The sequence below is a fragment of the Antechinus flavipes genome, chromosome X, assembly GCF_016432865.1.
Source record: "Antechinus flavipes isolate AdamAnt ecotype Samford, QLD, Australia chromosome X, AdamAnt_v2, whole genome shotgun sequence".
Lineage (NCBI taxonomy): Eukaryota > Metazoa > Chordata > Mammalia > Dasyuromorphia > Dasyuridae > Antechinus > Antechinus flavipes.
Window position 1 is genome coordinate 45,619,486 of NC_067404.1, and position 13,709 is coordinate 45,633,194.

The 13,709-nt window shown below is 46.6% G+C and overlaps 1 protein-coding gene across 1 annotated transcript; it reads right to left on the bottom strand.

The window, feature by feature from the left end:
• Positions 1–247: 247 nt before the first annotated feature.
• On the bottom strand, positions 248–13,134 carry RAB33A (RAB33A, member RAS oncogene family). The gene is made up of 2 exons (XM_051967995.1): positions 12,675–13,134; positions 248–824 (listed from the first exon to the last, which is right to left on the bottom strand). Exons 1-2 carry the CDS (start codon positions 12,939–12,941, stop codon positions 369–371), a joined length of 723 nt encoding a protein of 240 aa, XP_051823955.1. The 5' UTR covers positions 12,942–13,134; the 3' UTR covers positions 248–368.
• Between the last annotated feature and the right edge of the window lie 575 nt (positions 13,135–13,709).

Sequence of the window (13,709 nt, forward strand, 5' to 3'; positions counted from 1 at the left end):
TGCTGGGACCACCCCAAATGAGTTCCCTCCCATCCCATTACTGCCAAAGCTCAATCCTAGTGCAAATAATTCTAAGTTTCACACACACACACACACACACACACACACACACACACTCCTTATCGTTCTCTACCTCAAATAATCACTGTGAAGAAAATACTTTGTCAAAATCATTGTGTAAAGTTATCCCTGAATCTAGAAACCCCAAATGCCCACGAAAAAGAAAACAAAAGAGGAGTCCAAGTGATAATCTATATAAATCATATTTTAATGTCAACTTGTACAGAAACAAGTTGTGTTCATCAGTTTGGTGGAGTCACGGGAAAGGGGAAGAAATTGTAACAATAGCTCATCTGAAATCATTTGCTTCAACAGGGACAGGAAGTTTTACTATTTGGGTCTTGTGGGAACTCCAGTTTCTGCACCTTCCCTGGCTGCTTCTCCAGATCTCGGTACAGCAGTGATTTCTGAGCCTTCAAACGGCAGGCCAAGGACATAAAAATCGACTCCACATTTTGGCTCTCTTTGGGGTCCTTGGCTGATGTTTCAAATAAGAGCATGTTGTGAGCATCGGCAAATTTCAAAGCCAGGCTGGAGGGTACCTGGATCTGTCCCCTCAAGTCACACTTGTTGCCCACAAGCACCCTAGGGACAAGGGGAGAGACAGCATGCCCATTGCATTCCTGGATCCACATCTTAAGGTTGATAAAGGAAGTCATTTTGGTGACATCATAGACAAAGACCACAGCATGCACATTTCGGTAGTAGTGTTCCACCATGCTCTTGCGGAACCGTTCTTGGCCTGCAGTATCCCAAACTTGCACCTGCAAGATAGGAGAATCGGGATCTCGACTCAGAAAGGAGAGGACACAAAGACAGAAAAAGAATCATGGCCTGTGGACATTGCAAACAGAGAAGAAACTGGACAGTTACTGGCACCTCACAGAAAGTGGCCCATTTTCAAATAAGTGACGTGGCTTGCCAAAGTACAGAAGAAAGTTTAATTTGGGGCTTGACAAAACTCACTTAAAGACAGTTTTACTGAGTTAAATGAAATCAATAAAATAATTCCCCACTTTTAAAAGATCCATGAAAGGTTCATTCAATGACTAAGTAAAGCTTATGTTTCTCCCTTCCTCTCCCCCAGTTTAACAAATCTAATTGTATTTGCTTGTGTGATAAGGATTTTCCCCTTCTACATCTTGTCATTTCTTTCAGAATGATCCATCTCTACCTCTCCACTCCTCTGCCCAGAGGCTGCTTAGATGACTTAGCCAGTGTCACATAGCTAATAAGTGGCAGGAGCTATGTTTTAAACCCCAATCTAGGATTTCTTTTGCTTCCCTATGTTGCTTGTACTTACTAAGATGGGGAAATAGATTCCAACATTAGCAACAATCATCTCAATGGCTGAGACCTTTTTCCGAATCTTTTTCTTTAAGATTCATCTCAAATCTCATCTACTTCAGGAAGTCTTTGTTGTTCCCCTTTCCTGCCCTTGTCCCCAGTCGCATTTGGCTTCCTCTCTCCAAGGGCCATCCATCTACCTTTTTTCTTGTTTCGATCTATTTTTATGTTGTCTCTCCCATTAAAAAGTAAGCATCTTGGGATAGGGATTATTTTTGCTTTTCTCTGTATCCCTAGTTACTTTGCAAAGTATCTAAAACATAGTAATTGCTTAATAAATACTTGTTGAAGAAACAAGCTGGATCCCAAAGAAGAGATATAAAAAGATATCTCCTTCCTTTGTAGCATGGATGGTCCATGAGTGTGAGAATTTTTCACAGAAGGACAGATTTTTTAAAAGGTACTGATTGGTTTTTCTGGATTCTTTTTGTCTTTTTCTTAAAAAAAAACAAAAACTTTTATTGTATGGTTCTGTGAAAGGGAGCAAATTTAGGTGATGTAACATATCAATAAAATTTATTTTTAAAAAATGATTGTTAACTTATTGTTAGTTAACTAAAAATGAGATTACCCTAAATTACCCTACCCTCCCACCTACTCTCCATTTCCTGGGGATATCAGTTCATCAAAGATTCCCTCTATTTTACTTCAAAATCACCTTAAGGTGGATAAGGGAATAACATGATGCAGGAAATGACTGAAGGTACATAGATGCTTACTCTAGAAGGTGAGCTCCAGGAGGGCAGAAACCAAGTCTCTTCCCCTGTCTGGGCCTCAGTTTATTCTTTTGTAAAATGAGAGGGCTGGACTCAATAATCTCTGAGGGTCCTTTCTTCTCTGACATTTTTGCTTCCTAGAAGCTTATGATTGGGGTAAATACATACAGAAAAATACCAATTATTTGGATGAATGGACAGTCCCTGTCAGAAATAATTTTTTCTCTTTTTTCTTGGCTCTCTGATTTAAGCTTTTTTTCCTTTTGCCTTTTTCTCCTAAACACTGAGAACTATAGGACAGGTTCTTTGAGAGCAGTAGTTAATCTAGATTGTATTCTATGAAGAAATTGTGCTTCGGTGGATATGACTTCAGAAAGATTTTGTTCCTCAGCAATGGTCTTGGAAATGAGGTCTCTCCCTCCTGGGGCCCAAAGAAAGAATCCCCAGCTGTCCAGAAATCTGTATGGAAAAGGGTGAAGAAGTAAAAGAACACATTTGTCTGAAAGTGCCATCGGGGGTGGAGGAAACGTGGATCAACCAGATTCTTTGGAATGTCAGCTGGACAAACACAAGCCAGAAAATGGTTATGAGCTCAAAAGACAGGAAATCAAGAGCAACCATTCCAAGAAACTGACAAACCAGTGGCCCTACTTAGAATCTAGAAACCATTCCACTGAATGGGCTTCCCAAGTGTACCCAGACATATTGTGTTTAATAAATGCTTTTTGACATTTACAGAGATGATGTGTTGCCGGGAATATACAGTGTGATTCACTTAAAGCAAATCTGTTATGTGAAAAATTAGTATTTATTAAACACCTAAATTAGGAGGTGATCATTTACTTTCCAAAAGGATTATTTTAAAATTCCCAATTTCTCTGCTGAATATGAAGTGGAGTGAAGAGAGTTCAAGATTCAGAATCAGAAGACCTGCTTTTGAACCCCAGTTTTGCTATTTACTTCCTGTAGGATCTAAGAGAAATTACCTTTCTTCTCTGGACCAGAGCCTCCCCATCTGTAAAATAAGGGGTTTGAATTAGGGGCCCCTCTACTTCTGAGTCAGCTCTGTGATCCAAGTATGAGCTCATACCTAGTTCAGAAACACCCTCCCTCTCTAGTATCCCTGAAGGCTTCTGCTTCAATATTCCATGACCCTTAGAGATCACCCAATGGTGTTTAGTAAACATGTGCTTAATAACACTGAGTCCAATGCAGATATCCCTGGAGGAGGTCATCCAGCCTCTGTAGAGAATTTGCTTGTGACAGCAAAGACTGTGGCCTCCTCTCAGTGGAAGAGACCACTACCCCCTTAACAGTTTAACAGTAGGAAAGGCCAAGGGAAGCCCAAATCAGGCTGGGGAGCAGGAGGAGGTTAGCAGGTACAATTCTCAAGTAGAAATCTGTGACCCTGTTACTTTTTATACTCCAAGAAGCTGAATCCCAAAAAGCCCGAAGGTATAAAGAGATGCATTAACACTAATGCTCTAAAAATATCTGGTAAGGGGTGGGGAGTGGTGGCGTGGAAAGGGAGTGGAAGAAGTATTTGGTTTCCTCATTGTGATACTCTAATTGTATCAGGACAAGAGGGTGCCCCGCTTCTGAAAGCTTGCTTTGCTACTTCCAAAATGGTTGGACCCCTCTTGGGGTAGTAGATAGAAAGAAGTAGTTTGGGATTCACCAGTTCTAGTCTCAGTTCTTACACTGACTAGCTATGACTAAAGACCAAGCAATATCACTTCTGGGCCTCAGTCTCTTGCTTTGTAAACTAGATAATATCCATTGGATTAGATGTCAAGTTATTTCACCTCTCTGTGCCTCAGTTTCCTCATCTGCAAAATGAGGCTAACAATATTTGCACTACCTACTTCACAGGGCTGTGACACAGAAACTGCTTTTTAGATCAAAGTATTAGATACACAAGTCAGCGTTCTTGTTGTTCCAATTTAAACTCTGCCCTGATCCCCCCCCCCAGCCAGTTACTTGTAATAGCCTCCTCAATACAGACAGGCAAGCAGCTGAGAGCACACACAAATATTACATTTCTCTCCACATCTGAAAGGGGGAAGAGAAACAAGCATGTATTGAGTGCCTAGTGTATGCTAGGCACTGTTCTCATGTAATTGAAGGCCATGTGAAAACAGTATCATCTTGTTTCTCCTCTCCCCAGTAAACCCTTTATACAGTTGCAGCCAAAATCTCTCTCTCTCTCTCTCTCTCTCTCTCTCTCTCTCTCTCTCTCTCTCTCTCTCTCTCTCTCTCTCTCTCTCTCTCTCTCACACACACACACACACACACACCACACACACACACACACACACACACACACCTCTCCCTCCTATCAATTCCCAGCTCCAGGCTATGTACTTTCACATCTGTGCCCTTATTTACACCTTGAAAGTGAGATCACATGGGGGGACTGGGGCTCAAAGGTCCTGGCCAACTGTTGAGGGAGCCAGGATTGGAGCTTCGAGGTTTCAGTAGAGTAGCTCTAGGGCCCCAGCCCAGGAGGGGAAAGTTCTCCCTGAGCCAACTGGATTCAGCCTGAAAGGCTGGGCCTTCCCTTCTCCCTTGCCTGGGAGTAGTCCTGGCATTCTTGGGGGGGTGGCTTGGTTCAGTATCTGGAAATTATCTTCCAAGCCAGGCTAAGATTTCTCTTTGTTACCATAGCTTTTCAACAAACACTTATTAAGCACTAGCCATGCATAAAACACTATTTTGGGGCACTGAGGACTATACAATTTTAGGTTAAGATCCAGTCCCTGTTCTCATAGTCTAGTAAGGAACTAAGACACATATTCACTAACTAAAGAACCTAATATTACATAAGAGAGACAATGTAAAGAGTGCTAGATTTGAAGACAAAGGTCCTAGATTTGAATTCTAGCTCTGTTTCTACCTATACGCTATGGGGCATGACACAAAACTTCTCTGGTCCTCAGTTTCCCTATATGTAAAATGAGACAGTTGGACTAGATCCCAGCTCTTCAACTATGGTTGGCGACCCCATATGAGATCTCGTAACTGAATGTGGAGGTCATGAAATTATGATTTATCCTCAAGAAATGTTTGATTTATATTCTTATTTCATATACCTATACACCCAGGGTCACATAAAAATTTCTCGGGCCAAAAGATGTTGCCAGTGGAAAAAGTTGAAGAAGCCCTGGCCTGGATGACCTACAACACCCCTATAGTCTGGTTTTTTCATATCTTCACATCTGCAGTGTCTAGCATAGGGCCTGGCACATGATCAGACATTTAATAGATGTTTGTTGATCAAAGTGACCATCACCAGCCCCCAAATCTCTGTCTCTTCCTCCTGCCGCTGCTGGCAATTGTTTCTCTTCATTCTTCACTTTGTCCAGGCTGTAGGAAATGTGAAATGTATTAGATTCACTGGGATTAACAAGCCTTTTCTTTCAAAAATACAGATAATTTTTGGAGGACTACAGGACCATCAGTCATACTTACCTAAATATAAATCAAGCCTTTTTCCTCCTAATGCTCTGATGAGATCTGCTTTCCCTCTGGAAATAGCAGTTCTAATGGGGAAGAGGGGAGGACGAAAAGGGAGACAACTGCTCAAAGAGCCCTTAGACACTAGACCAGGAGGATAGGCAGTACTGGCTTCTCCTTCCAAGGAAACGAAAGACTTGGCGAGAAGAGATTTATCCAGGGGTATCCAATTGGTAACATGAAACCTGAACCTTCTAAATCCAAGTTCAATTCACATATCCACTCACTGAGGAGCATGAGGGCTAAGGCAGGCCTGGGAGGGAGGGTGCTACAGTGGGCAGCATGAGGTCACTGGGACACTCAATGGGGCCATAGAAACGGGAGGGAGAAAATGAGAACTGCTAAGTCCGAATGCCACCTAGTTCCAAATTTTGCCCAAGCCTGGCCTTTAATCTAAGCACAGGAATGGAAACTTTGTCTTCTTCCTCTTCCTCCTCCTTTGTTATCTCTCCATACCCTGAATAAGTACAATGAGTACTCCATCTCAGCTACACTGTGGACTAAGTAGGCTGCTGTGGGCTGGACTGGTAATCACATCAGTCCATATTACAATGTTTCCACAAAAACAAAAGTCCAAACTTCAAACAAGTTACTCACAATAAAATTTTCTGGAACATGGATGAGCCGGGGACCATTTGTACTGTGCAAAGATTGAAGTATTTCTATTATTTACTGTCAAGGGCAAGTGGAGGTGGAGAGAGGAAGGGGAATTTGGAACCTATAAAGCAAGACAGAATAACTACCAAGCTCTTCAAACCCCCTCAAAACTTTCAAAAGAGTAGGATGACAGCTCTAGAATTCCATTTGTCCGCCTGGTCAGCATACCTCCCAGGATCTGGCTGGGGAAATGGGCTTTCCAACATTAGGGCTGGGCCCCTCTTCTTAAAACACTAATGATGTTGTTTTGAATAATTTCAAAAGTAGTCTTACTTCTTAATGGAAAAACTGATGGAACTGGTTGGTAGCCTTACAGGCTGAATGCTACAAAACCCCTGGATGGCTGACTCACAATGGATTATTATTGGAAATAAAAGTATTTGGAGCACTTCAAATTTGTTAGGTGGTGATGTGAGCAAATCATTTGAATACTCTGGGCCTTAGCTTCTTCATCTGTAAAGAAGGGAACTCTCCCCAGCTCTCAATCCCATGATCCAACTCAAAAAAGGACATTCCGGGCCTCCAGGAATCTTTGTCTGGATATCCACATCACAGGGAAAATTCTGGACTGGAAAGGTCATCTCTTCATTTTACATGAGAAAGCCTTGACTCAGTGAAAGAAAGTATTCTACCTCCCAAATAGATGCTGATCTGGCAAAGCCAGGCCCACTGCCTATTCCCACTGCACTAGCCTCCCTTCACATACCCTTTTCAACTCTGACCACCCAAAGAGTTGGAATTCCCTGACACCCCTCTCTTGGATCATTCTAAGGGATTCAGGGAGTCGTGGAGAAACAGATGTTCTCTTAGCTCCCAACTTCCAGAGGCATGTTCTCCTAGGAGTGAGCTACAGGATGGCTCCTTTCTCAAGTCTTCAAGATCTGGGAGACCAGGTCCCAATTAGCTGAGGGTGGCTGGGAAGGGGAGGTGCTAAAAAATAGTCATCCATTCCATTAAGTGAGGGGAGACAAAAGGGCTCCTGGTTGCCTAGTAACCAAAGTGCATTCCCGTCTTTTAGGATTCCTTCCTCCTCCTTAATTCCCCCCTTCCAGATTGCCCCAGAAATTCATAGGTTAGGTTTCCGAGAGCTCAGAGACTTCTCCACCTTTCGGAAGCTCCTTGAAGGCCTCGGGCAGTGGCTGCTGAAACCCATAGTTCCCTTTTCACAATCATGCTTTTAAATGCACAAAATAAAATACAGAGGATTACAAAGGAAACTAATTCTATTGAAATACAGCAATCAATAGATTTTTTTTTTTTAAGTTAAGGGCTCTCAGGTTCAGGACCCTTCTAGTATAAGGCTCCCTCGAATTTCATTGAAGGGGAAACTGAGGTCCACAGAGAGGATGGGATTGGCCCAAGAGTACTCACTGAGTAAAGGCCAAGATGGGAATCATTTTACCCAGGTTGCACCTGGCTGAAAATACTGGGATGGGGAGGGAGCAGAGGCAGAAGAGGCAGACATGTCCAGTATTCTACTGTGGAGAGGGGGGTTAAAAACAAAGGATACTTCTTCTTATGCTTTGCTGGAAATGCACTTATCTGTAAGCCTGGAAAATCCTGCTCTCTGTGGTCCACTGGGATTTATTTTTTAATAAATCACGTGTGTTTCTCAAAGCCTCCAGGGAACAGTAACACTCAAGGAGCATCATTTTCAAATGTGGAAGGGATAGCCTATGCATAATTTTTAAACCTTGCCAAAGGCACACAGATGCCGAGTCCAATTTCTGGAAGGGGGGAGGGGTCTTCTTGGTTCTGCAGCTCCCCCCTCATGACCTGGCTGTCAATCAGGGCTAGGGCTCCACCCTCTCCAAGAAAGAGACCAGCAGAACACAGAGAATGGTGTGGGGAGAACTAAGAGAACAATTTATATAATAATCAAGTTGCTGGAAAGGAGAATAGCACATCAAAGGGAAAGACATCAGAACTCTGATGCTGTGACCAATCCTGATTTCAGCAGACTGAAGAGGAAGCACACTTCTGTCAGAGAGGTGGTGGACTACAGGTGCAGAATGAGACATAGATCATCAAACATGGCCAACTCGTCCTGGTCTGTTACATGGGAGAGGTGATGTCAATTTATGGGTTGGTGTTTTTTAAAGAGCATCAATTAAACAAAACAAGAAAGTAGTTTGTGTAGTCCTAGGCACCTTCCTCACTTCAGTGCTTCAAGTTTCTCATCAGTGAAAGGAGAACAATGGATAGGGATTTCCACCCCATATCTCCCAGGAGGGTTGTTGATAAAAGTGCTTTGCAAACCTTAAAGCTATAAAAGAGCCTCTATCATCAAATCACTGTTCACCCCTCCACCCCAGATCCCCTAAAGGGATGATCTACATGTTATTCTGGGAGACCAAACAGGACAGGCTTTGGGCCAGAATGGGAACTAGGTCTGCAGTTTTCTCATGACATCCTAGATTTCTTTCTTTCCCATAATATCCTTCACTTCAGTCCAGCTCTATCATGACTCTCTTGAGGTCCCGGATGTCCTTATCCAGCTCTTCTGTGCTCCCCCCCAATCTCTATCCTCTCTTCTGTGACTCCCCAGGATCCACATCTGCTGGGATCCTCAGCCTCTGGTCATTTCTTCCACCATGATTTCCAATATTCCTATGAATCCTTAATATTGAGCCTCCAGCTATAGTAAACAGGGCCGTCTACTCTGAACTTTCTTCTAGGGCTAGATCATTACATTCTGAGAATTAGCCAGCAGAATCTCTCTCACAAAGGGGGAACCTTTGGCAGGTACCCCCTAGCTGGGTGGTTTTGGCACTCCCTCCTTGAGAAGCTCCAAAGTAGAAGGAGAGGAAGGAGGTGGGGGAAAAGATAACCAAGGAAATATCTTCTCCAAACAAACCTCAAAGTACTCTAGCTGATCTGTTTTCTGCCACCTTCATTCATGAAAGCTGGCCTTTCAGAGGCCCCCAAGAGGCAAGGTCACAGCTCCCATTCTCCAGTTCCTTTGGGGACAATGGCAGACAGAGGTCTGCTGCAGGCATGGGACTCTTTCTCCATCAAAATACTGCTTTATGGTGCTGGGACTGGCCCCCTCTCCCTCTCTAATGGGAACTTCTCTCTCCTCCTATACCAATGTCTCCAACCTACCAGGGCCACCCCTTCACTGTCCAGCTGCTGATGCTCAAAGCTAATAAACCCCAAAAGGAGATCAGGATCAGGGTCTTGCAATCAATGATCAATAGCCCTGATATGAAAGTCTCCCCAGTTCTTTTGCGGTAGTTTGTGGTAGAACAGGACATAGGCTAAACCTGTAGTCCACTGAAATTCCTACTTACTAGCTCTAGCTTCAGTGATGGGAGCATGGGCAAGTTTTAGCCTATCCTTGAGCCTCAGTTTCCTCTTTTGTAAAATGAGAAAATAATTCCTCTACTCCTTCCTAGGGCTATGTATGTATATGTACACACAAACACACACACACACACACACACGTGTTTGTTGATGCGGTTTTTTAAAATATCACTGTCATTTTCCAATGACTCACTCGCCCCCACCAACACACACACACACACACACACACACACACACAGCCGCACCAGCACCATCATCCTAGAACCCTCCCTTGTAAGAAGGAAGTAACCATTAAACAAAGCAGATTAACACACTGGCCTTGTCTGGCAATAAATGCCTCACTGAGTACCTTTGCCATAGAGGGCACACTTCACTGTCAAGCCTCTGAGGTCACAGTTGGTCACTGCATTGATCAGAGTTCCCCACAGGGCTATTGTCCAGGAACGGGCTTTGTAAATGTCAGAACCCTGGAGGAACAGAAGCTGCTTGTGCTTTGAGCCACTATGGGAGGTCTGAAAGCCTTCTCGTGTGCCTGTGCCAGATTCTCCCGAATCACCAGCCTGGCTTTGGGAAGGAAGAACAATGCCCTGTACTAAGTGATGGACTTGAAGAGTTTCAGCTCCAGTGATTGGAATCCTAAGAAAAACTCCCATTTCTCCACCATTTTCAGGCTGACAGAGCATTTCCTCACAAGCCAGCAAAGGAGTCAGTGCAAAGACAACAGTCACCACCGGTGTGGTCCCAGAGAAGGAAGTGACTTGCTCAGGATCACACTAGTAAGCAGCAAAGTGCAATTAAATGATCCCAGCCATCCCAAGGAAGTCAAGTGTTTGCAGGTAAAGTGTGCAGCAAACAATTGGAAGGAAAATAAGTGTCCTTTGGTTAGGGAATGGCCCGACAAAAAGAAATGTACTCAGATTATTGCTCTATGGGAAAATCATGAATGTGAGGGATCCAGAGTAACATGGACTGGTGCCGGTCAAAAGAAGTAGAACTAGGAGGATAATAAACATAATTAATAACAAGGTAAACAAACAATACCCCCCCACACTAAAATGAAAGCTTTGTTATTGTAATGATCAGAGAAGTGGGGGCCTACAGGAGCTGAGTGTCATATATGCTTCAGAAGAGGCAGCTGCTGTCAAGAGCTTTGTACTTAATTGCTTCTCTTTGTTACAAGTGAAATCTCAGCTGGGTGGTGGGTAGGGTGGTATGTCTAGAGATGATTATACTTTAAAAATGAAAGCCATCAAGAAAACATTGATGTTTTAAAAGGGGGAATGGGCTGTTTTGGGAGGATGAACTCTTCATTAGTGAAGATCTCCAAAAAAGGGTAAGATCTTTAAAAAACAAAATGAAACAGAATAAATGTTGCCCAGGTCCCTGTTCATGGATAGAACTAGGTGACCTCTGAGGTCCCTTTGAACTCTTCAGTTTTCTAATCCCATTCCCTTGGGTTTGTTCCTGCTTTCCCCTGCTCACCATTCTAGTCTGGTTTTTACTTCATCCACAAGCAGACACACTGAGGGATCCCCTATATCCTCGCTAAACATAGCCACTCTCAGGGCCCTCTCTCTACCAACCCACAAACACTGGAACATCCCTAACCTGGATCTTATCTCAGAGGCTAAGCTATCAGCTGGCTAATGGAAATCCTCTTTTTTTTTTTTTTTTTTGAGGGAGCCTGGAGGACATCTTTCTGCTTCCAGATATTCTATAGAGCCAATGAGACAATACCAATGACTAATAATGCAACATCAGGAAGCAAGTTGGGTGTCGAGAAAAGTTTGGGGCACTCAAGGTTGAGGAGCCTCTCAAATCACAGCACATAAGGCTCCCTAATATGCTTTGTCTAAGTACAGCAAGGGTCCTGGCCCAAGAGTCTCCAAGAGCCCTTGTGGCTCTTTAAGAATTCCCCAGCCCAGCCAACCTTCATTCAATTCCAATATAAAATCGAGCAGCCTTCTTCCCTGCTGCCTGCCATTCTTCCCTCCCCCTCCATCCCCCCCCCCATTCCAAGCACTGCTTGGCCAAACTGGCTTGTAGCTTAATGGCAGCCAGGGTATGGAAGGAAATCTGCCCGTCTACAAAGTGCTTTGGGATCCATTCCACAGACCGAAAAATACCCTGCGATAAATCTGTAGGCAGTTATGTACCTTAAAAGGGCTATACTGTTTGGGTTGGGGGCCCTCCCCCCTCCTTTTCAAGAACAATGTATTTTATATCGTTCTCCAATAATGGGGTCTTCGTTTCAGCAAAGCTCAGGGAATCGGTTGTCTGCATCTGCCAGGGGCCCCGGCTCCGGGAGGGGGTGTGTGTGGGAAAAACTGGCATCGCTACCCGTGGGGACGGAGAATAGACAGCAGAGCCTCTTGTTCTCGAGGCTGGAGACTCTTGGGAGTCCGGAGTCATTTAGGGAATACAAAGAGTTTTTCTCCTAGGGAAACACCCTTTCTCTGGTGCTGGACAGCGGCCGTACTATCAGACCGGGGAGTCACTTAGCTGCGAGTGGGGCCAGGGGGAGGACCCGGCTTGAAATCAGGGCTGTGAAATCTCTAGCTGTGCGGTTTGGGACAGACTCCTTCCCCTCTCTGGGCCTCAGTTTCCCGTCTCTAAAAACGAGGAGGTTTGACTGAGATGTCTCTAAGGTTTCTGCAGTTCCCGATCTCGGGAAGCGGCCTCATAAACCACTCCCCCCTCCTCTAGAGCACCTGCAGCAACCTCGGATCTCCTCCCCGCCCCACCCCGCCCCACCCCAGGGGCAAGCCCGGTCCGCTAGGGGTCGGAGGTCAGGGGTGGGGTCAAGCATCCTTCCAGGCGTCCCCTTGGGACCGGGTTATCGGGGCAAGAAAGAATTGGATCCCGAAAACCAACCATTCCCCCAGGGGCCCTGAAATGTTTTTTTTGGGGGGAGGACCAGGAAAGGGAGATGGCAAGGGTGGGTGCGGGAACGGTGTGGCTCGACAAGCTGCCGAGCCGGCGCCGGCCGGGACCCCGAGCCCGAGCCGCAGAGCCGGGGTCCGGAGATCGAGCCCGTCGGCCGGGGCCCAGCGCCCTCCCTGCCCCCATCACCTTGATCTTCTCGCCCTCGATATCGACCGTCTTCTCCTTGAAGTCCACGCCGATGGTGGCTTCGGTCTTGTCGGGAAAGGTGCCGCCGCAGAAGCGGAATGTCAGGCACGTCTTGCCCACGTTCGAGTCGCCGATCACGATGATCTTGAAGATGCGGACCTGCACATAGTGCTCCATGGCCGCCGAGTCGAGCTCCAGGGAGGCCAGGCTGGCGCCGGCCGGGTCCGGGGAGGAGGCGGCGGTGCTGGCGGCGGCGCGATGCGGCATGGCTCCGCGTGCCGGGTCCGAGGGCGGCCTGCGCCGGCCGGCCGGCCGCGGCCACACAAAGGAGAAGGGTCCGCCGCGGCTGCTCGCCGGCGCCTCGGGGCACAGGGTGTAGGGAGTCAGCCGGGGTGTGTGTCGCGCGGGGCTGGCTAAGCGTGTGCGGGTACGCGCGAGTGTGCGTGTGTGTGTGTGTGTGTGTGTGTGTGTGTGTGTGTGTGTGTGTGTGCGGGGGAGCGCGCGCGGCACAAAAGGCGGACGGCGGGAGGCGGCGGCGGCGGCGGCGCGTGGGCAGTGCCGAGTGGGCAGGTCTAACGATCAGGTGGCGCTCACGGCGGCGGCCGGCGGGGCTGCCGCTGCTGTCCGAGCCCTCGCCTCTCCGGGGGCTCGCTGACGGGGGAGGGGCCGGCGACGGCTCACCAGATGTCAGGCTCCCCGTGCCAGGCTCCGGCCTCCCCCCTTCCCTTAATCACCCCGAGAGCGCCCCTCGCCCAGGGCTCCCATTGGATACTCCAGTGGGTTGCCTCCGGCTAGCCAATGGGGACAAAGCCCCGCACGCGGAGGCAGGGGCAGGGGCGGGCTGGAAGGGGCAGAGCTTCGGACCCCAGAATCGAGCCGGGTCCACCCCGGCTTGGTTTTTTTCCCCCACCCCGGCTTATTAACACTAGGTTGCTGTAGGACACCGGCTAAGTCCCTTCCCCAGTCTAAGCAAGCCTCAGTTTCCTCCCGGAGCCAGAAGTCAGAGTCACAACTGGAAGAAGCCTTACGGCTTAT

Bases quoted from the DNA above. Each gene is read 5' to 3' on its own strand.
- RAB33A (XM_051967995.1), bottom strand. From the start codon at position 12,941: ATGCCGCATCGCGCCGCCGCCAGCACCGCCGCCTCCTCCCCGGACCCG. The intron at 825-12,674 runs GTGATGGGGGCA...CCTATCTTGCAG, and splicing joins TCGAGGGCGAGAAGATCAAG to GTGCAAGTTTGGGATACTGC.